This window comes from Lepus europaeus, chromosome 14 (assembly GCF_033115175.1).
Source record: "Lepus europaeus isolate LE1 chromosome 14, mLepTim1.pri, whole genome shotgun sequence".
Lineage (NCBI taxonomy): Eukaryota > Metazoa > Chordata > Mammalia > Lagomorpha > Leporidae > Lepus > Lepus europaeus.
Genome location: NC_084840.1, coordinates 39,560,600 through 39,582,727, shown reverse-complemented (window position 1 = coordinate 39,582,727; position 22,128 = coordinate 39,560,600). Strand labels below are relative to the sequence as shown.

General features: G+C 49.1%; 1 protein-coding gene across 2 annotated transcripts; it reads right to left on the bottom strand.

Moving 5' to 3' along the window:
- Positions 1-570: 570 nt before the first annotated feature.
- LBR (lamin B receptor) lies at positions 571-21,181 on the bottom strand. 2 transcript variants are annotated; one of them, XM_062210483.1, is made up of 14 exons: positions 21,088-21,181; positions 17,249-17,427; positions 15,567-15,788; positions 11,682-11,777; positions 11,258-11,450; positions 9,834-10,030; positions 8,082-8,136; positions 6,909-7,100; positions 6,233-6,336; positions 5,325-5,450; positions 4,015-4,183; positions 2,981-3,061; positions 2,761-2,883; positions 571-2,320 (listed from the first exon to the last, which is right to left on the bottom strand). In XM_062210483.1, the coding sequence occupies exons 2-14, from the start codon at positions 17,411-17,413 to the stop codon at positions 2,160-2,162; spliced, it is 1,884 nt and encodes a 627-aa protein (XP_062066467.1). In that variant the 5' UTR covers positions 17,414-17,427; positions 21,088-21,181; the 3' UTR covers positions 571-2,159. The 2 variants fall into 2 exon arrangements, with proteins under 2 accessions (XP_062066467.1, XP_062066468.1); XM_062210484.1 differs by lacking the exon at positions 21,088-21,181 and adding an exon at positions 18,607-18,768.
- Between the last annotated feature and the right edge of the window lie 947 nt (positions 21,182-22,128).

Genomic DNA, 22,128 nt, shown 5'->3' with positions numbered 1-22,128 from the left:
TGGTCCCCAGATCAAAGGTAGAATCAATCCAATTATGATGCCTTGTGGGGATCAGGTTGCTGGGGCGGGGCCCTGTGATTGAACGGTGAAGGCTTTGAGACCACAGATGACGTGCACGCATGCTCCTTCTGCTTCCTGGCTCCCCGCGCGATCCTGCCTCCACACGCTTTGCCATGGCCATCCTCTAGCTCACCAGATGGCCAAGTCAGCGGGGCCTGGCCAGTCCTGGACTGTGAATCCCCAAAGCCACAAGCCAGAATAAACCTCCTTCCTTTGTATGCAGCTTGTCTTAGGTATTTAGTTATAACAAGAAGCTGGGTACTCCACAGAAGAAAGAGCCCATGATGACCCAGGAAGCAGAGAGAGTTGGGCCCACGCTCAGGATTTTGCAAGTAACACTCTGGTGTGACTTCCGAAGGCACACCGCCCAAACACTGTCTTGCATTGTTTCCACCCTTCTGGTACCTTTAACTTAAGACTCTGTAATAATTCAGAGCATAGCAATGGTAACCTAAAGGCGATCTTTAACCCAGTAATCCCAGAGCTGCAGGCAAAAAAGGAAAACAAGGCTCCAAGGTGATCAAAGCAACATTTTTATTCACAACTTTATTTCCAACTTAAAACCAAAATTAAAAACCAACTGTAACTGATATCCAGAAATGGCAGCACGGTGTTGCTAACAGGCTCTTCATTACCAGAGAAAGCAGTTAATGTCCTTTGTCCTCTGCTCTGGCCCAGAGCATGCTGGGATACCGCTTTCCGATGCCAGGAGAAAAGCATAATAAAACAACTGCATACGTGGGTACTATCAATCACTGACAGCGTCCCCAAAACCACATTAACGACTGTAAGCTGCAGACTGCTAGACAAGCCCACTCCATGATCGCATTTACACAAGCTACGGTGCACGCTTCAAATGGCAGTGCAGAGTGAACACTGCCTATTCAAATGGCTCATATGTAAAAGGAATATGTAAAACCCAACATACACACTCTTACGTATTACACTTCTCTATGTTTAAGATAGAACAACTGAACTCTGAATATAAAAGTTGAGTGAATTTGCTACTGTTCCATTACAATGAGACTGTATCAACTTCACTAGAATTTTAATGGTTAAAGCTACCTTATTCACATCTGTTAAACTAAAAGAAATGATTTTAAGCTAATCCCTTCTTTGTAGATAGTAAATATAAAGAATGTACAAAGCACAGTATGAACTGCCTGAGCTAAACAGTAGCAAAAACACTGTTGGATTTAAAAACTCAAAAATATATAAAAATATTAGCCTAAAATGGCAAATTTCCAAACACCAATGTGTGTAAAAATGTTTAGATAGTGATGTTACTTCAAAAATACATATTTTTTCTATTTGCAGCAGTTTTTAAAGGCAAAAAAACACCTGCAATTGAGGTAGCAAAGCCAAATTCACAAACTTTGGATTAAGAAAAATACCCTTCCTATGTTTTAAAAGCATCTTCTATACAATATTAATTCTAATTGCTGCAAATTTTTTAATTCATGTGTCATTGTATAAAAATTCAAAATACTGAAAATGTTTCTGTTAAAGATATTTAGTCCTGACAATTATCTCACATATAAAATACTTACTGTACAGAAAAATCTCAAGTCACCATATATTACATAAAAGTATAAGCGATATTTACATTTGCAAAGGCAGTTCTAGAAGTTGAAGTTAAGCCAACTGCTACTAATGGTTTCCTTTAAACGGTGCTTGCTACTATCTTTGATCACTTTTCACATAACAGGATTTAACATAGGATGAGTTTTGAATTATAAATGAAAATTCTATTCTCAATGCAATAAATGTAAATGTAGTTTAAGTGTAACAGTGTTTTTCATTTAGGCAAAAACTGGCGAAGTAAAAAGTCAAAAATTCAAAGTAAACAAAAACCCATAAACATCAATAGTATTCTTTGCAAGTGCATTTATAATAAGACTTTTGTTTTCAGATTTTTAAGGATTGAAAATTCAAACATTCTGTTTGCGTTTTTCGTTATTGTTATCATAAAAAGAAACGCAGCTGTACGAAAAGACCTCCCACGTGGCTCCGTAGTCGTGCCTCGGGAAAGAAAGCAACTTCCAGGTCCCATCAGTGCGAGGAGCGGGCGTTCACCCTGGGCTCCGCTGCCGGCTGGGCTAGTAGAGGTAGGGCACGAGGCGGTAGGGCACGCGCTGGCAGTACTTCTCCCAGGCCAGGCCGTACTTGCTCCGGCAGTAGCGCTCATCGCGGGCCTCGCGGTGCACGAGCAGCACCGTGAAGTAGACCACGTAGAAGTAGGGCAGCGCGTGCGAGAAGCCTGTGGCGGGAACAGGACATGGCCCGGGCCGTTGGATTAGCACCACGCAGCGTTTTTAGTTCTCTACAACTGAACCCAGGATTTCTTCATCGTCTCCAATCATGGGGAAAACAACTAAGCGGGTTCCTAGACGCCCACGGCTGCAACAGGCGCGAAGAGCCAGTCCGACTGCCCGTCCCCGTCGGGACACCTGACCCTCTACCCTCCCGCTCGTCACAGCCCAAGTGCACGGAGCCATAAACAACCAACCAGGCGAGACTGCTCAAGAAAAGCTCCCGGGCACAGCTTCCCTGTTTGGCTTTTAGAAGCGTCAGTACCACTGCAGGCTGTGAGCTCCTGCTGCCCTGGCGGCCACGGCCGCGGCTGCCCAGCCAGCCTCCCGGCGCCCTGCCCACCCTGTGCCCCCAGAGGCTCAAGGGCCCAGCCTGCCGAGTGCTTACCACACGGGAGGGACCAGGCCAGCGCCATGAGGAGATCGCCCAGGTAATTGGGGTGGCGAACAAAGCCCCACCATCCAGAGACGAGGAGACTTTTTCCCGTCGAAGTGTGAATGGTTTTCAAATCTAATATAAAAATAAGGATTCCCTGTAATGACCTCCAAACAACAAAACATAAAATCTTCCTGAAATACACATTACATAAACATGAACCAGTACTTACGTGCCAGCTTGGGATCAGCCGGGTTTTTCCGGAATGCATTTTTCTGAGAATTTGCACATCGGAAGATCACATACCCCGAGACTGTAATTTAAAAATATTTTTCCATATTAACAATTCAGATGTAATCTCACACTTAAAGTCATAGTTTCTAAGAGAAATTATTTGTATCCTGAGGAAATTTCCCAAGCAAAGAATACTCTGATTTTTTTAATAGCAACTCAGAACCTCTCAGCCCAGGATGTCAGAGTCTGAAGCCCCACTACTGTCACCATCCAGGAAACTCACAAGACTACAGTCCCCCAAACACGCTAACAGCACGATGAAAGTGCCCGTGTCAGACACTGTTACCACTCATCACCATGACAGTTATCAGTCCTCTGTCAAATGGTAAGAAACACCTCTGGGAGCCAGGGCTGTGGCGGAGCGGGTAAATCCGCCACCTGCAGTGCCAGCATCCCATGTGGGCAACAGTTCGAGTCCCGGTGGATCCACTTCCAATCCAGCTCTCTGCTCTGGCCTGGGAAAGCAGCAGAAGATGGCCCAAGTGCTTGGGCCCCTACACTCCCGTGGGAGACCCAGAAGAAGCTCCTGGCTTCGGATTGGTACCACTGCGACCAACTGGATAGTGAATCAGTGGATGGAAGACTCTCTCTCTCTCTCTCTCTGCCTCTCCTTCTCTCTGTGTAACTCTGACCTTCAGATAAATAAAATAGACAGACAGCGGGGGCAGACACTGAGGAGTGCCCGGGTTAGAGCCCCAGCGCTACTGTCCTCTCCAGCTTCCTTCTCATGTACTCTGGAAGGCGGCTGTGATGGGTCAAGTATCTGGATCCCACCCATGTGGGAGGTCTAGATTTGAGATCCCCCAGCTTTGGCCCCAGCTGGGAGCTGTCACAGGTATTTGGGAAGTTAATCATTGGATGGGAGCTCTGTCTGCGTCTCTAATTCTCAAAAAAAAGCGGATACCAGAGCACAACAGACTCGCATGTGATATTTAACACACACACCATACAGAGACTGAAATTAACACTCACGTTTCAGAGCGATAATTAAAGAAGCCACTGGCCAAGACACTTCATTAGGATGATGGACTAAGTAAAAGGCTTGGAAGCTGTAGATAAACGGCACCCACACCAGATCTCCAAAAGCCAGCATGAATCCGAATCCATCACGGAGGATATCCATGGTTGTCAGCACTGCTTCCTGCAGGAACAGAGGGGAAAGAAAACCCAGCTTCCATGTTTAAGGTATTCCAATGACGCACTGGCTTACGGCCAAATACCTAAAGGGCCACGGGAGCATACACCAACCACAAGGTTTTTTAAAAGCTGGGGACAGATCGGGTTCCCTGGGCATGCTTGCAACACTAAGTCAGTGTGGGACACATAGTGCTGTCGCTCCGCCACCCTGAAACCAGCTTCCTCTACCAGCACCCGCCCTCCAACCTCAGTGAGCCCTGGCCTTCGGTCCCTCCCCAGTGCATTGCGAGCCTCTCAAGGACAGGGGCTCCCATTTCAGTACAGTATGCAGGGTCCCCAGTCGTGAAAAGAAAACTTCTGCTTTGGAGTAAATGACCATAAAGGTTAGTGGTAAATATAAAGTAGTTCCAGGCCTGAAGAAGTGATTTTTTTAAACGAGTGTGTCCAGTTGCAACAAAAGAGAACCAGCAAAACATTTACCAGTATTCAAGTAGCCAGAAAGGCCGGGGCCTTCATGTATGCACATGACTGACAGGCAAAGCCATTGGGACACTGAGTGCCGCCGAAGCTGGTGTCCTCAATGGGTCTTAATTTCTGATTAGAATGTATCTTCATCTGATTATAGCTACTCTTAAATTTTATTTATATATATGATCTGGTACCACTTACAAAAACAAAACCTATGACAAATCAATTATTTAGAATGTGTTTTTACTAATCATCTTTAATCAAGTCAACTTCAAATTATTTTTATTTGGAGAAAGACAGCATTCCCATCCACTGGTTCACTTCCCAAATGCCTGCAACAGCTGGAGGTGACCAGAATGAAGCCACAGCCAAGAACTCCATCCAGGTCTCCCACATGGGTGGCAGGGACCCAACCACCTGAGCCCTCCCTGCTGCCTCCCAGGGTGCACATTGGCAGGAAGCTGGAATCTGACCGACACTCCGACAGGGAATGCGGAGACATCCACCCCAAATGCCTAGAATCACAGCGTGTGTCAGCACTCACTGTGTCCCCAGATGCTATCTCCCATCCTACAGGCAGCCTTGGAGGCAGGCTCAGGCCACTGCTGCCTGAGGTCAGGACTCACCCACACTCAAAGCCATCCGACCCCAAGGCCTCAACTCTTAAGATTAATTACCTCATTCCAGAGGGCATCTACCACATATAAGAGCTGGAAACTGTTAACCAAAATCATTGCCAAGGATGGAGCAGCACGGTTGTTTAATTTCATTTCAGTCAAAAGCAACACCAGGTTAATAAGCACCTGAAAAAAAGGGGAGAATAGAGTCTCAGAGTTGCTCCCCAGGGAGACCCAGCACCGCAGAGACAAGGAGGGGTACCTGGGAAAGCTGGGGGGCAGCACCCTAACAACCAGTGAGAGGACAAGCCAAAGGGGACACATGGCTTCTGTCACGTGTCCGCCGGGAGCACATAATCTCAGCCCTCCCGAGGAAATGCTGGACTCGCCCAAACTTTCAAGGACCCTCTCCACAAAGTGTCAAGCTGCAGCTGGCATGGGGACCACCAAGAAATAACAGCTAACTACACGTGGGGTCCTGGAGGATCCTGGGACACAGGACAGCGGCGGTGGGGGTTGCGGGGGTCAGAGCTGTGAACGTAGGTTACTACACTGCAGCAGTGCCCGTCTGCGGTCCTTGGTCATCAGTCAGGTCAGGGTCGGAACTGTGAGAAGCAGCGCAAAGGCTAAAAAGAAACTCCTATTTTTGCAACTCTCCTGCAATTCTAAAACTAAGTCAAAATAAGGTTTTTTAAAAACAAAAACATGTTCTTCTTATATTAACTTATACTATTGCTACACAAACTGATATTATAAAAACTTTAATAACTTAGTAGAGAACACCTTAAGCCTCTGGAAAATATTTGATAGTAAGAAAATACTTTAAGTAGATAGTTTTAAGGAAAGTTATAAGTATTCCTAAAAATAAACCACCACTGCTTACTTTTAAGGGGTCTAATTTCTTTCTAAATGCACTATTATTTGTACTATTTAACTGAAATTAAAAAAAAAAAAAAAAAAAGACATACCCATCCAATCAATCCAGGGCGCAATTCACAAAAGTATTTGAGATCAAAAGTACCAATTCGAGGATTTAATTCACGGCCAATGAAGAAATCATAGACAGCATTTCCTGAGAAGGGAAAAGTTTTTACCCAAGTGGTGTTCCAAACCGTCGTGAGGCTTTACAACTGCCCTGCTGCCCAGTAGCCAGGGTCACTCACACTCCGGATGCCTGCAGGAGCCCAAGGACAGCTCTGCTGGGTGGGGCAGGGCAGCTGCTACAGCCTTTGGGGGCCCAGGGGCCACATTCCCCTCCACATAAGGGAACTGGAGGCTTTTGTAAATGTTCACTCACAGGTTTTTTAAATAAGCAGTATTTTTTTAAATGGTCAAATTTCTTAGGTCAGAATCCACCAATGTGTACCCCATTGATGTTGTTTTTGAGTTTTGAAAGGCAGTTGCTCTTTCGGACAAAAACACTAACATTTGCCGAATTGTGATGCGGAGCCGAGCGGTTTACTAAAAGGTCGACTCCAGCACGGACTCAGGGGAAAACAAAGCATCCTCTTCCTTCCATGTTCTCTTCATCTTTTTCACTTATTTGTAAACGAAGCTGGGAAACAAGCCCAGCCACTCAGGTCTAGAAACGGCTGCTACAGGGCTCTGGGGTGCACGCACCAACGTGCGCCTTCCCATGCTCACCAGAGCTGGCAGGGGACAGCTCTTCCCTGGGTGCTTTCAAAGAGCGTGCGTAGAGATAAACACTGAGGAGGGCAGAAAACACAGTGGCCGCGAGCGCAAACTGAAGGAAGTGACGGTACATGGAATGGAGCTCCAGGCCCCAGTAGAGAGACGCTCCGACAGCCGCAGCCGTCAGCAGGAACGCGTAGAATCCTTTGAAGAGAAAAAAGTGTTAACACAGGGTTCGTGCGAGATTCATACTATTAAAAACAACGCAGTTTTCAAGTCCTAATATCACCCAGACTCAATACAAACATGCAGCTAAGCAACGCCCATGGCCTACAATATACTGTGCACTTCCGTAGGCCAATGTGTAAAATGCATTTTCAGCTTAGGATGGGTTTACTGGGACACAGCCCCGACGTCAGTCGAGGAGCATGTGTCATTCCAGAAAGGAAAACACTTGACCCAGTGAAAGGGAGAATCATTTAAGGATAACTACAACACAGCGACCTTAAAATCAGGTCCACTGTGCTTCATCAACGTCTTCACGTGGCAAAGCTGCGCGGGCCCCAGCACACCACGACCACAGGAACAGGCCAGGCAGAGAGGGCAGCACCTGCCATGCCCTGTGTGGCTCATCGAGGGCCCACTCCAGCCACTGAGCACACACATGTTAACAAGCACACCGTCACACCTGGGCCAGGAGCACCGTAACACACAACCAAGTCCCAGCCCACGCAGCTCCATTCCAGTGGTGAGACCCAACAGACAAATACAATGTGTCAGGAAGACATCGCTGTCACAAAATAAAACCAGGCGGGGGGGAAGGGAGCCGCCGGTCCCTCTGAGCACAGACACGACGGAGGTGAAGCAGCGGCTGTCAGGCATTTTGGGGGTAAGTTCGCCAGGCCAGGGTTTCAGGGAAGAGTGGGACGCGTGTCCGAGGTAGCCCAGCCGAGGGCTCCAGGCTCCCTGAGGGTTAGCGTGCCAGGACGCCCACAGCGCTGCAGGGCCGCTCAGGCTGCGAGAACGCTGCGGGAGGATCCGACCCTAGCCCAGCACAGCATTTCGCAGTGAGAGAATTCACGATTTACTCTGGTGTCATAGCTTGGATGGTTTAAAGAGTATGGCACCCAAAAGTAGAAGCTATAGAGTCACCACACTGAGTTTAAAAAAAAAAAAAAAAATCACCATTTAATCTGTACTTGAGTCTTCTCCCATTGATAAGAGGCATTCCTTCTACAACCTTGAAAGAAAAACAAAGTTTTAATTTAAAAAGCACATTATCGTTATACATGATATGTATTCACATACAAATGCCTTTTACTATCATATTTCCACATGCCCAAGAGAGGGTATCTTCTAGTGGGGAAATGTAGAAACACATTCAGAAACCTCAGTGCGAGGCCTCTGATGAAGCGATTCCACCTTCCCGAATTTATCTCGAATGTAAATCTCACAGTAACTTCTCCGTGCGCTGAGACTACACTGAGAGCCCCTGTACCATCACAGGACTCGATGTGCTAAAAATGCCTGTGTCCAGTAGGTCTGCAGTCAGACCCTGAGTGACCTCCACTGCCTTGCACCCGCCAGGTCGTCTGCAGCCGGGCCTACCTGACTTGGGCAATCCGCTGGGGCCCACGTCATATGCTCACACGCCCTGCCAGTCACCCCTTAGGCCCACCCAGTCCTCCACTCATGTCCTGATTCTTTCAGCCACAGGAGACTGAGCGTGTCTCTCTTCATGTGGCAGCACCCACAGCACTCAGCACAGTGAGCCTCACCTGATGGGAAACTCAGGACTTGAACTGCAAGGGAAAGGTCCCCTTGTCCCAGGGCAGCCACATTTTACTCCCTGAAGTCACACTTTAGTGGGTGGTTACATATGACTTACCCTCCCAAACCGCTTTTCTTAGTAGGTCATTTGAACCAGCCTTACCTAAATCAATCTGAAGGGAACTGCACAGCCTACTGTAGGAAGTGACTATCACCACAAAAGTCCATGCGAGCGCCACTACAGTATGCGAGACCCTGCGGCCTGCAAGTCTGCAGTTCTGTCCTCTCGTCACTGGCATTTCCCACACCCAGTCAAACCGATCCTTTGGTCTATAGACAGTTGGCAGACTTGCAAAACCCCAAGAGTAAGAGCTTTAAATAAATTATTTATTGCTTAGGGAATCTCATGTTTCTTTCTAATACATCCAAGTCCTCTATTGAAAGCAGAAAGAACTACACTCAGCAACGGGAACAAATTTTAAAGATATTGCATGCTTTTAAAAATAAAATGTTCTTAACACATTTCTAAAAGGGATAACATAAAAAACTCATCATATTGAAAAAAAAAAAAGTAAAAGACACAGATAAGACCCTTGGGCTTAGTAGCCAGTCAATTAACCTTGTAAAAAGCTGCCTCTGGGCCAGTGCCGCGGCTCACTAGGCTAATCCTCCACCTGTGGCACCAGTACCCCAGGTTCTAGTCCTGGTTGGGGGCGCCAGATTCTGTCCCGGTTGCTCCTCTTCCAGTTCAGCTCTCTGCTGGCCCGGGAAGGCAGTGGAGGATGGCCCAAGTGCTTGGGCCCTGCACCCACATGAGAGACCAGGAGGAGACACCTGGCTCCTGGCTTCAGATCGGCGCAGCACGCCAGTCGTGGAGGCCATTTGGGGGATGAACCAAGGGGGGAAGACCTTTCTCTCTGTCTCTATCTAACTCTGCCTGTCCAAAAAAAAAAAAAAAAAACCTGCCTCTGAACCAACACACACTGATGGCAACTCCCCCCAGCAACTTCTACCCCAAGTCAGGCTATTTTGCAAAAATTTTCATTCTTTTCTACTTGGTTTGGAAAGCAACAAAAGAAATCTCAATCATATTAAAGCTCTGCAAATCTACCAACACAGAAGAGACACAAGTAGTATCTGACAATTCTATGCTCTACTAACACTTACCTTCCCAATTGGCAGCAGGTAGAACAGAGCTTGAACGAAAAACCAGAGGAGGTAGACCCCAAACACTCTCGTTTCCCATAAATCATCCCATGCTGGCAGAGGAGGGGGGAAGTTGAGAAGACTGGGCTCATCCTGTTTACACATCAACAGCAACAGGAAGAGGAAGACAGGCAGGCCAGTCGTGATGAGGAGCACACCTGCACAATGATGAACACCCAGGGCTCAGAGAACAATCCAGCTTATTTATTTATTGAAAACATCATTTGGATTTTTTCCCTAAGGTCAGAACTCAGGTAACTCAGGCCTGGCTACCTGTCTGAAAGCAAATTTTTTTTTTAAGATTTATTTATTTATTTAAAGGTCAGAGTTAGAGAACGAGATCTTTCATCTGCTGGCTCATTTCCCAAATGGTCACAACAGCCAGAGCTGGGCCAATCAGAAGCCAGGAGCTTCTTCCGGGTCTCCTACGCAGGTGCAGGAGCCCAAGCACTTGGGCCATCCTCTGCTGCCTTCCCAGGCCATTAGCAGGGAGCTGGATTGAAAGTGGAGCAGCTGGGACTCGAACCAGCACCCATATGGGATGCCAGTGCCATGGGCAGTGGCATTACCCACTACGTCACAGTGCCAGCCCCCTGAAAGCAATTTCTAATGTACTATCAAAAACTCCTAATCTCTACCTGTCATCTACAATGGGCAAGCACCCAGGAGCATCAGAGCAGAAGAGGCTGAACCTCACTTGAGAAACCAGGTTCAGAAACATTTAACCTGCAACCAAGAGGAGCAAGAGGGGTGACATCTGCAAACTGAAGTCAAACATCGAGAAATGATAAGTGCAGTCTGAACAGAAAACTTCACACCCCTGAGTTTCTCCTGTCACATTCATCTAAGTGTCACTAACAGATCAGCTGGCTGGGGTTAGAAAATACAAAGCAATTAAGCCATGCAGGGATCCTGAAATCATTTGACCAAGAAGTATTATCCTTAACTGGCTCATAAAATTTCCTGAGTTGCACCCACTCTATAACTCAAACCTGTGCAGCAGATGCCACGCCCCTGTTCCGGGCACACAGTTCACTCCTGCTGCTACTGCCGAGGCCAGGCCCTGCCGTCTGGGGTCTGATTACTGGCAGATCTCCATGTCCCTAACCAATCACCATCCCTCCAACACACGACTTTTCAGGCCAACCTTCCTTTATCATTTCCCTATGCTGTTCTGGTCAAAAAGATTCAAATACAGTCACACTGGCATCCCTGCTACTCCACGATTATCCCCAAAGATCCCCCAGGGGCCTCCGTCCCCACTGCTCCCTCTCGGGCAGGCACTTCCCCGGCCCCATCCTGCACCTGCCTCCCACATTCATGCAGGGAGAGGCCTTGCCAGGGTCCCCTGCAGCGACTGCTGCTGGCCCAGTTCTGATGCCCACCAGGGACTCCTCCGAACTCCAGGTCCTCCGTCTGCGTGGTGCTCACTTCATAGGTTCTCAACAACGCAGGTCTTTTCGTAACAAGCTTTTCTTCGTTAAAATCTGTTTCTTTTAACTTGATCTCTTCTCTTCTAGGACGAAGGCTATACTGTGTAGACACATAACTGCTTTCTTGTGGTAAATGGAATTTTTCCTAAATAAAAATAGCTAGTATTAAATATCTATAATCAACAGCCGCCACTAATAGTATACTATTGGATTCAGCATTTCAATATAGCTATATGCTAATAAGAATAAACCTGTGACATTACACTCAATCTTAAATCAAGGACAGGATTTTCGAAAAGGTTATAAAATACTAAGATTTTCCATGTGCTTCTGGCAGGAAGCTCACTAGCAAAGAAGAAAGTCAGCAGCCCCGCACCTGTGTGTTCTTATGGGGCAGCTCATTCCTCTCCGCATTGCTCTCCACGTGCTCTGCTTCCCCATTGTATCTGCCGATGCTATTTCCAAATGGCTTCTAAATTGAGAAATGCAAAATATTTAATCAAAAGAACTCTAAGTTATTAAAAAGAAGTATGATGGTAATCATTTACTGCCATGACAATAAGCCGAAGTTTTTTTTTCAAGATTTATTGGGGCCTGTGCTGTGGTGTAGTGGGTAAAGCCACTGCCTGCAGTGCTGCCGCCATCCCTTATGGCTGCCAGTTCAAGTCCTGGCAATGCCACTTCCAATCCAGCTCTCTGCTATGGCCTGGGAAACAGTAGAAGATGGCCCAAGTCCTTGGACCCTGCACCTGCATGGGAGGACCCGGAGGAAGCTCCTGGCTCCTAGCTTCAAATTGGCGCAGCTCTGGCCGTTGTGGCGAATTGGGGAGTGAACCAGCGATGGAAGACCTCTCTCTCTCTCTCTGCCTCTCCTTCTCTCTGTGTGTAGTTCTTTCAAATAAATAAATAAATCTTACAACAGCCGGAGCTGGGCTGATCCAAAGCCAGGAGCTTCTTCTGGGTCTCCCACATGGGTACAGGGACCCAAGGGCTTGGGCCATTTTCTACTGCTTTCTCAGGTCAGAGCAGAGAGCTGGATCAGAAGTGGAACTGTCAGGACTCAAACCAGTGCCCATATGGGATGCTGTCACCGCAGGAAGCAGCTTTACCCGCCACGCCACAGTGGCAGCCCCAAGACTGGATCTTATAATATTGATTGCTTACATAAGGTCTTTCATCTTTCAAATGTAGTTAGACTTATACTTTCATTGACCAATACTCTAATCATATTTGCTATAGAGGCAGATGAAGTAAAAGATTATAAATTCATTCAGTATTGGCTCCAGCTTAGCTCACAGCACCACAGCATCAACCCCTAGTTAAAAAAGAGGAGAAAACATTCGCTGTTTTCTGAATTCCATACTATCTGGTGTTTATTTAACCTTAAGTTCCCCCTTCCTATTTAGCTTTTCATGACTCACTCCATCAGACAACAGGGAAGACATTAAACTTGTAAAAGTTTCAGACATGAGATGTCTGAACTTTGCCACTTTGCTCCTTTTTAAGTCGCTGACAAACTATGATACTAAGAAACCAACAGGAAGACAACCGATTGAAAGCTCAAGTGCATCCTCTGGGAGGACAGCTTTAATACAGCAGCAAAGGGCCAGTGTCATGGCATAGCGGTAAAATCGCTATCTGCAACACAGGCATCCTACGTGGACACCAGTTCGAGTCCCGGCTGCTTCCCTTCTGATCCAGCTCCCTGATAATGTGCCTGGGAAAAGCAGCGGAAGATGGCCCAAATGTTTGGGCCCTTCCACCCAAATGGGAGACCTGGACGGTGGCCTGGTTCAACCCTGGCCATTGCAGCCCTCTGGGGGTGAACCAGCTCATGGAAGATCACTGTCTCTCCCTCTCTCTCTGTAGCTCTTTAAAATCAATAAATCTTTTATTTTACTTATTTTTTTTTTTTTAATTTTTGACAGGCAGAGTGGACAGTGAGAGAGATACAGAGAGAAAGGTCTTCCTTTGCCGTTGGTTCACCCTCCAATGGCCGCCGCACCGCGCTGTTCCAATGGCAGGAGCCAGGTGCTTCTCCTGGTCTCCCATGGGGTGCAGGGCCCAAGGACTTGGGCCATCCTCCACTGCACTCCCGGGCCACAGCAGAGAGCTGGCCTGGAAGAGGGGCAACCGGGGCAGGATCGGTGCCCCAACCGGGACTAGAACCCAGTGTGCCGGCGCCGCAAGGCGGAGGATTAGCCTGTTGAGCCACGGCGCAGGCCTAAATCTTTTATTTTTTTAAAAAAAATCAAGTTCTAGCTCAAATCAAGGGCTGAACAGTTGTAACATACAACATACAGTTTACTAAAGTGCCAGCGAGACCCTTAGCAGAAAATGAATGGAACAAAAAGAAACACTTTACTTCTCAGTTTTCCGAATGTCCAACATACAACCTGTAGTGACCACAAAGGTAACAGTGACACAGCTGGCTGGCCAGCCCTCCCTAAGCCGTGCTGACAGCAAATCAGTTCTCTTAGTCAGTGGCTGGGTAACAGGACAGTCCACAGAGTGAGGCAGATTCCGTCAAAGATCACAGTTAGAAGTGGAAAAACACCAATGATAACATGATGCTCAAAGCCGCGGGCAGCGTGAGTGCGGTCCTCCATACACAACACGTGGCGCTCAGAGGCTCTGCTGGAGAGGAGCCCAGGGCTCCTGTGTCACCAGCACTGTAAAAGGGTGAAGTCCCTCGCCTGAAGGGTAGTAGCACCAGGCAACGCCGCCTGTCCTGGCTGGTAAGGAAGCCACTCCCAGTGGGAACGCTCAAGCTCACCAGCAGTGATCAAAATGCAAATTAGAACAGTGGATTCAAAATCCCTGACAATCACACTGGCCAGAAAAACAATGTGGGCACTCACACTCTATTGATAGTGTTATAAACTTCCTTGGAACAATCTGGAAATATGTAAGTGGATACTAAAAAAAAAAAAAAAAAAATCCATGAAAAATGCACATTATCCTTTAATTTTTAATTCCATTTTTCCCACAAACTTTTTGAATTGCCTTCATACTAAAAGCCTCAATCTGACTCAGCAGTTCCACTTGTAAAGAATTATCCTTAGTTTACAATCAGATATTACATAAAATACTTGTTTACAATAATGATAATTCCGAAGGAAGAACACTGTCTATCAACAAGTGGGGCCAGCGTTGTGGCCACCACCACTGACGCCAGCATTCCATAGCAGAGTACCAGTTCGAATCCGGCTGCTCTGCTTCTGATTCAGCTCCCTGCTAATGCACCTGGGAAGACACAGGGGAGACCCAGGTGGAGTTCCTGGCTCCTGGCCCATGGCTCCTGGCTTCTGCATGGACCAGCCCCAGCCATTGCTGCCATTTAGGGAGTGAGCTGTCAAATGCAAAATTTCTGTCTCTCCCTCTCTCTCTCTCTCTGCTTTCAAATAAATCTTTGAAGGGAAAAAAAAAAAAAAAAAGTAAAAGAACTGACTGTTAACAATTACATCACATTGGGGCCGGTGCTGCGGCGATCTTCCATCTGCTGGTTCACTCCCCAGATGTTGCTGCAACAGCCAGGGCTGGGCCAGGCGGAAGCCAGGAGCTTCTTCTGGTCTCCCATGTAGGTGCAGGGGCCCAGGGACTTAGGCCATCTTCTGCTTTCCCAGGCCAAAGCAGAGAGCTGGATAGAAGTGGAGCAGCTAGGACTCGAACTAGCGCCCAGATAGGATGTTGGCATTGCAGGCAGTAGCTTAACCCACTACACCACAACACCGACCAAACCCTGATCCTTTTTTACTTAAAATATTTTTATTTGTGCTACTATTTACTACCTTGTAGACTCTTTGTACAAGGTCTATAGGCTCCACATAGTTCGATATTCCCAACCTAGCACTTTGAAAATAATTCTGTTAAAACTATCCTCTTTGAAGAGTTAAATAATCAAGTGTAATGAAGGTAAGCGAGCAAATAGGCCTCTATAACAGGTGCATCTCATCATTTCACACAACACTAAAAATGCAGTACAACCTATAACCTACGTCTATTTAAAATTTAAACACCGCTTTTCTAAAAACTACAATATTAAATAGCACTTCTGGTAAAGACATTCTTTTTCATTATTTAAAAGAACTATGCTTTCTATGTGAAACATTTGTTTTCTATATAATCTTCCAAAGTCATTACCTTAGGTTTGACGTTTTATTGACATTAATATTAACTACAAATAATTTGAGTAAATATACACATAATGCAGAAGACAGCTTAGAAAGAAGAAGCACTATAGAAGAATAAAGACAAGTACCAACACCAGTGGAGTCAATTTGACTTCCAGTATTTCCCTCCTTGTTTCCCGAATCTCAGGCTGGTGGGAAGCGGAGGCAGATCTTCGGGAACTTCTAGGTGGCCGACCAGGGGACCGGGAGCGTGACCTTGACCGACTCCCTCGACTCCCTTTGCTCCCCCGCCGTCTGGAGGGAGAACTGGAGGTTGAGCCACTTTTCCTTTGCTTAAAAGAAGTTAAAGGCTAGGGAAGAAAAAGAAGGAAAATGGCTTCACCACAAATGATAATCCACAGAGACAGACTCAACTGCTACCGTTAACTCTGAACCCACCACGGAAACCACGGGGCCTGAGACTGGCTCAGATGAGGCCAGGGAAAGAGGCTGCGGCCATGATCCATCTCTCCTAAGACAAATGTAGCCCTTCCACTCCCGGCTGCTTCCTGAAGGTGTTCTGCAGAAACACTGTGTCTACTCTGAGCTGTACACACTCCCAAGTCTTCACAGGAAGGGTTAAGATGAACATGATGAAAACTGAGACCACAGGACAAAACAAACTAGAACTCAGCCAACACACAAAAAAGGAGTCCCACGGTTTCACTGTGAACAACCACTCGAGCAGATCCTGAAGACAAAGGGCAGGAGTGGTTTCCGAGGGCCCTGCGCTCCTGTCCTCCCCGACCCCAATCGCTCCTGCCACTGCTTCTAGGGATCCAGAGCTGGAGAAGGAAACGCTGTCCAGGCCAACCCTGTCTTACATTGCCCTGGAGCTAGAACAGCCTTTCTATTTCTTCAGTGACTGCAAACAAAATAAACATTGCATGATACGTGAAAACTACCTGAAATTCAGACTTCAGTGTCCATAAATAAAGTTTTATTGGAACACAGCCACATAAAGTTTTATTGGAACACGGCCACGTCCATTCCCTTCCATATTGTCTGAAGCTGCTCCTGCACTACAGAAAACGCATGGCCTGGCCCAGCCAACACTGTTTACAACTTGTCCTTTGCCAGACCCTGGTCTAGAGCACACAAAGTAGGATCCAAGAGCTGCTGGTTACTGATCGGCACTGAGCGAAAGAATTGGTAACAGGTGGACAGAACTGTCATAGCACTTTGACAACCTAACTTAGTGTCTGTTGACTCTTACAATAAAAATGTGTGGCTTTTACTGAGGATGTCTTTTCATTTTTCTACTAATTCATTTTTGTAAAGTATTTGTATACCATCCATCAGGCCCTCACTATATGGGCTGAAAAGCCATGGGCTGGACTCAAACCTATTTAATGGCACTCTCAGTTAAGCCCAAACCCCTTGACATGAAAGATAAAAACCCTTCCCGTGCAGCCCTGCTTATCCCGCAGCCAGCCCGACCATCACACCCTTCCAGCAGCATCAACTTCGTCATTCCAGTCTGTCCTCAGCACCTGGTCCAGGCTTCAGCTTCCCCGACACCTGGGCCATTCCCTACCCTTGATGTGCTCGGTCCCACTCGCAGAATACGTGCAGCCCACCGTGCAGGTCTACCTTCCCCAGTAAACTGAGCTGCTGGGGATCGAGGCTCTGTGCCCTCTTCATGCATTCCCAGAGCCCAGAACAGCATGTGACCCACAGCAGGAACTTGACCCAGAGCCAGACCTAACCACCCTGCCTTAGAAACCGCACTCACTGTAAACACTCCCCGGGAAGCCAGAGGCGCGCTTACCTTGATGTCACTCTCCTTCAATTCCAGCTCAGTTCCATCCTTGTATTTTACGGTGTAGAGCTGAGATTTGCCATCATGACTCAAAATCTCTACTTCATAATAAAGCGAACTCCCGGGCCACCGACCTCTTACCACTTCACCGTCCGCAAACTTCCTACTTGGCATTTTCTAAAATTAGACTGAACAATTTTAAAGAAAAAAATTGAGTCAATATGTGCACAGTTATGTTTATATTTTTTTCCATAGGCTGATCGCGAAGCTACAGCTTTCCAGATTTTCTTAATAAATGGTCAAAGTGAAGGGCCAGAAGCGTTTCTAGAGGAAAGGGGTACAACTCCTTAAAGATGAGAAAACTGAAGTTTAACAAAAGTAAATGGCAGGAAACAGCACTTAGGACAACACAGCAGCCCTTTCTGCCACACTGTGTCCCATGTGGAATCACTACATAAAGGCTGAGTTAGCCAAAGTGGCACAAGTGACACCAAGGATTAGTTATGACAATGTATGCAGGCATCAAATAGTTGCTCTAATGCAAAATGCTACCCACCTACAGTCACCTTATTTCCTGCTAATCGAAAGTCAAAGCACAGTCTCGCACAGGACACATTTGCTGACTGTGTATTTGCATAGTTTTACAAAAGTTTTTAAAATGCTTTCAATTACATTTTAATAAATTGCCTTTATTGAAAACAGACTAGGAAAACCAAAAATGTGCAGCTAATATGCCAATAACCCATCAACAAGAAAAATCATTCTAAATTTAGAATGAATAGCAAATGTGGGCGTGATAAGCTTTTGATTCTTGGAGCCAAAGCCCAAATGTCTACCGAGTAACTCTGCCAACCACCCACGCAGAGCAGCACCACCTGGCCATCGTCCAAGTTCCCCTCTCTCAAGCCCGTGGCAGACACCGACCCCCCAATTACAACATTCTCTTCCACTGAATCAAAGCCTGGCCCACGAAGCCTGGGATCTACAACACTCCAAGAAGCCACCAACAAATCTGTGAGCAGTGTCACTTCCACGAGGCCTGTCCACCATCTGAAATGTCAGGTGACTGCTGGTGCCTCCAGCTCCTGGTGGTCACGCTGCTCCCTCTGCTGAGCAGCAGGTCCACCACCAGCACCTCCGACCCTCCAACACCATGAACCAGCCGGCGGGGGGCCGCTCCGCTCCAAGAGGCAGACAGCAAGACCCATGTGGGGCGCGCTAAGTCACTTTCAGCTCACCAGCAACGCGACACAGGGATGCACATTCCTGTCGGAGCCCACGCCCTCAGACCACTGGGAGGAGGAAGCTGCCCGACCTGGGCCCCCTGGGAAAGCCTTTCCTGAGCACATCTCCCCGCTGTTAATCACCTGAGAAAAACCTGCCCAAGCTTCACTGGTTCAGATAGCTTCTAGCCAGACAGCAGCCAGTCTGTAGATGAAAGAGAACACAAGTGCTTATCTGGTGATTGGGAGATGTCAGCCAATTACACATTAGGTAAGAGCCTGCTTTCTTCCCAACACCTGAGATAGCATCAGTGGGTAATGAAGGGGTGTAGGCTTGAGGTATGAGGTCAGGCCCAGCCAAGGAGTCACCCTAGGGGCGGGCACCTGAGCAGCGGCCAGCTCTGGACAGGCAGGAGGGGCACAAAAAGGGAAGGTGACAACAGCAAGCTCTGCCTATGTCAACACTGAGCCTCAAGCCTCCAAGTGCGAAGAAAGAGGAAGGAAATGTGCCCTACTTCTCTCTTCTCGTGTGCCCCCTCCTCCTCCCTGGGCTCCCCAAAGTCAATCCACCGTCGAAAGTGCTAGTTCTACACTGCTCAACCCGGGTTTGAAGAAGGCAGTTCCTACAATGAAGACTTCAGGGCTACCTGTAAAGGCCCGTGAGCAGATTCTTTCTGGACCTTTACAAAAAATGTCATTTTTTGGACATCTTTGCCTTGCACCTATGACACAGTGCACTCACAGTACTGTGCAATACTGAACACAGGTCAAGGCCAAAAAGATTTTTCTGTTACCCATTAAGTAAAATGGTTTGAGTCAAACAAAGTAAGCCATCTGGTGGATGCATGCTATGTCTTGAAGCTTAGTTTTAAAAAAATTTACTTAAGAGTTGGGACTTGATAGTGATCTTTCCTGACAGATGCAAAAAAGAAACCAGGGGGCCTGCGCTTCAGCACAGCGGGTAGAGCCGCTGCCTGCAGTGCCAGCATCCCATATGGGCATGGGCACCAGTTTGAGTCCATGCTACTCCACTTCCGATCCAGGTCTCTGCTCTGATCCAGGCCCTTTGGGGAGTGAACCAATGGATGAAGACCTTTCTCTCTGCCTCTGCCTCTCTGTAACTGCCCTTCAAATAAATAAATATTAAAAAAAAAAAAAAAAAGGAAGGAAGGGAGAGAGAGAGAGACACGAGAGACAGAGAGAGAGAAAGAAAAGAAAAAACAAAAGAAACCAGCACTCTGCTTGGGAGACCACTGTCGCACATACAAAAAAGACGAAGCCAGCAACACACGGACTCCTCCACTTTGCACAAGATCCACACACAACTGCCAGATGGGCGGATATGGTGCAACTGCATCCTAACATAATCTCCTGCAGGCCCAGAGTAGGACGCAGGGCCCCAGACACCTGCGCATGTCATTAGGTATTCGCCAGAGGGAGTGAGGCCGACAAAGATAGGCTTCTCTGGGCAAGGACAAGAGCCGCGGGTGCTCCGAAGGAAAACCCGTTTCCTGAACTCAGTCACCAGGAGTAGCAGCCTCTCCTCTCTTTAGCCGGCGGCTTGCGCCAGTGTGTTACTATTTATCAGTGTTACAATCCTCTGATGCCTTTCTCTGCTGACGACTGTTGCCGGGTCTTCCGGTCATTCCCTTCACTTTTACCAAGCTGAAGGTGCCTGCAACACCTGCGCCGACCAGCACGAAGCACGAGCCCTGGCCTCGCTCCCTCCCGCTGCACCCAAATGCCAGCTTCCCGGCCGTACTGGCAGAGCGGCCTTCTACCCTTCCCACTCCCCAGAAGGCTCTCGGAAGCTAAACTTGTCCTGGAATTTGGCCAGGGCCAAAGCAAGCCCCCCCACCCGCTCCCCCAGCCTCCCCTCGGAGCAGTCCCCAGGTGCAACCCCGGCCCGCCGGTGTCCGCCCAGGGGGCAGCAGCGGGAAACGCACACCCGCGGCGGGCCGAAGCCCCGAGCCGCCCACGCCCGGCCCTGAGCGTGTCCATTGTGTCCCTCTCCAAGCATCGCCGGGCAGCGCGGCGCTCAGCCAGAGCGCCTGGAACAAGGCCCCGCGCGATCAAGTGCTCACTAAGTCACTAAGTGCCCCTTGAGGCTGCGGAAGGCGCGAGGCAAGCTGTCACTTCGGGGCGGGAGGACTGTTTTAACCTTAAAAGGCTGGAAAAAAAAAAGAAGAAGAAGAAAGAAAGAAACAGCATCGCGCCGCAGCAGGAGAGAGCAAGCCACCCAAACGTCCGCGTTCTGAGGCCGCCGGGGCCAGGCACCACACAGCCCCGCGCCGCCGATCTGTCAGCGGCGCTCGCCCACGGGACAAAGGCGCCCACCCCGCGCCGCGCCGCGCCGCGCCACCGCGCGCCTCCAACATGGAGGGAAACGTCCGCGGTTCAAAACCCGCCGCTCCACTTCCGCAGCCGCCGGCCGCCCAGCGAGCAGGCGGAGCGGGAGGGGAGAGCAGCGAAGGCGAGGCCGCCGCGCCAGGCCCTGCGCCCGAGGACCCCGGCCCCCACGCGACGCCCGCCCCTGCCTCCCCCCACCCCTGGCTGCCCCTCGGAGGCCGCGCCGCGGGGAGCGGGGAGCCGAGAGCGGGCGCCGGGGCGGGGCTGGGGGCTCACCTGCGCCGGGCTCCGGCGGGAACTCACTCTGCGCCGGGGAAGAGTCGCGCAGCAGCACCTCCGCGGCGGTTCCGCGCGCGCGACGCTGCCCGCCGCGCTCTCGCGCCCCGCGGTCCCGAGGCCCGGGCGCGCGCGCACCTGGCCCCGCCCCTGGGGGCCGCCCAGGGCTCCCATTGGCCCCTCGGCGTTTTGAATCGTTCCTGGCGCCGTCGATTGGCGGCGCGCCGTGGCGCGTCCGCTCCGCCCCGCCCCGCGGCTCGGCTCCGGAGCCCCGGGACGCCGGGGCATCCGAGCGGGCGGGTCGGCGCCTGGTGCAGCCCGCGGGCATGTTTGGCCCGGCCTTATCTCGGCCGCCCAGGCGCCCTCTCAGCCCACGGACCGCGCGCTCCTCGCTTTTACCCTCCTGGCGTTTCGCAGGGGAGAGTTGGGGGTCCGAGGTGGCTTGGCAGAAGAGATTAAAAAAAAAAAAAGCTTGGAAGAAAATAATAAATTCGTATGGTGATAACGAAGGTTCTGAGCCGAAGGTGCTTCTGGTTAAAATGGAATGAGGGCCGTTCTTAGCGCGAGCTACGATGCCGTGGCTCCTGAGGCGTCCGGGGGCAGCTGGCCCGCACGACGCGGGGCCAGAGGCGGGAAGGCCCGCAAGCCTGGCTGTAACGGCCCCCTCCTGGCTCCCAGCCCCTGTCCCCCCTGCAGTCTACCATCATTGCGTGGCTGGCTTCCTTCCTTTTGAGGTCGAGAGTTTAAAACAGGCCGGTCGGGCTTCCCTGTTTTGCAGTGTGGTTTTAATCAGAGTCTTTCTCAACCCACTTACCAAGGACACCTAAGTGGATTTCTGCTTCGGAAGCGCGAGTAGGCTTGTTCTAGCCTAACACAGTTACAAAACACTGAAGAAAGCAGGCGGATACGTAGGGCCTCCTCAGTCACTCGCGTTCGGTGTGAATGAGCTCATCAAAGTGCCCCCCCCTCCCCCCCCAGGAAATGCGAGAACGAGATGAAGGCCCGAGCTGGAAACCAGAAGCCTCCTCGCCTCTCCTGTAA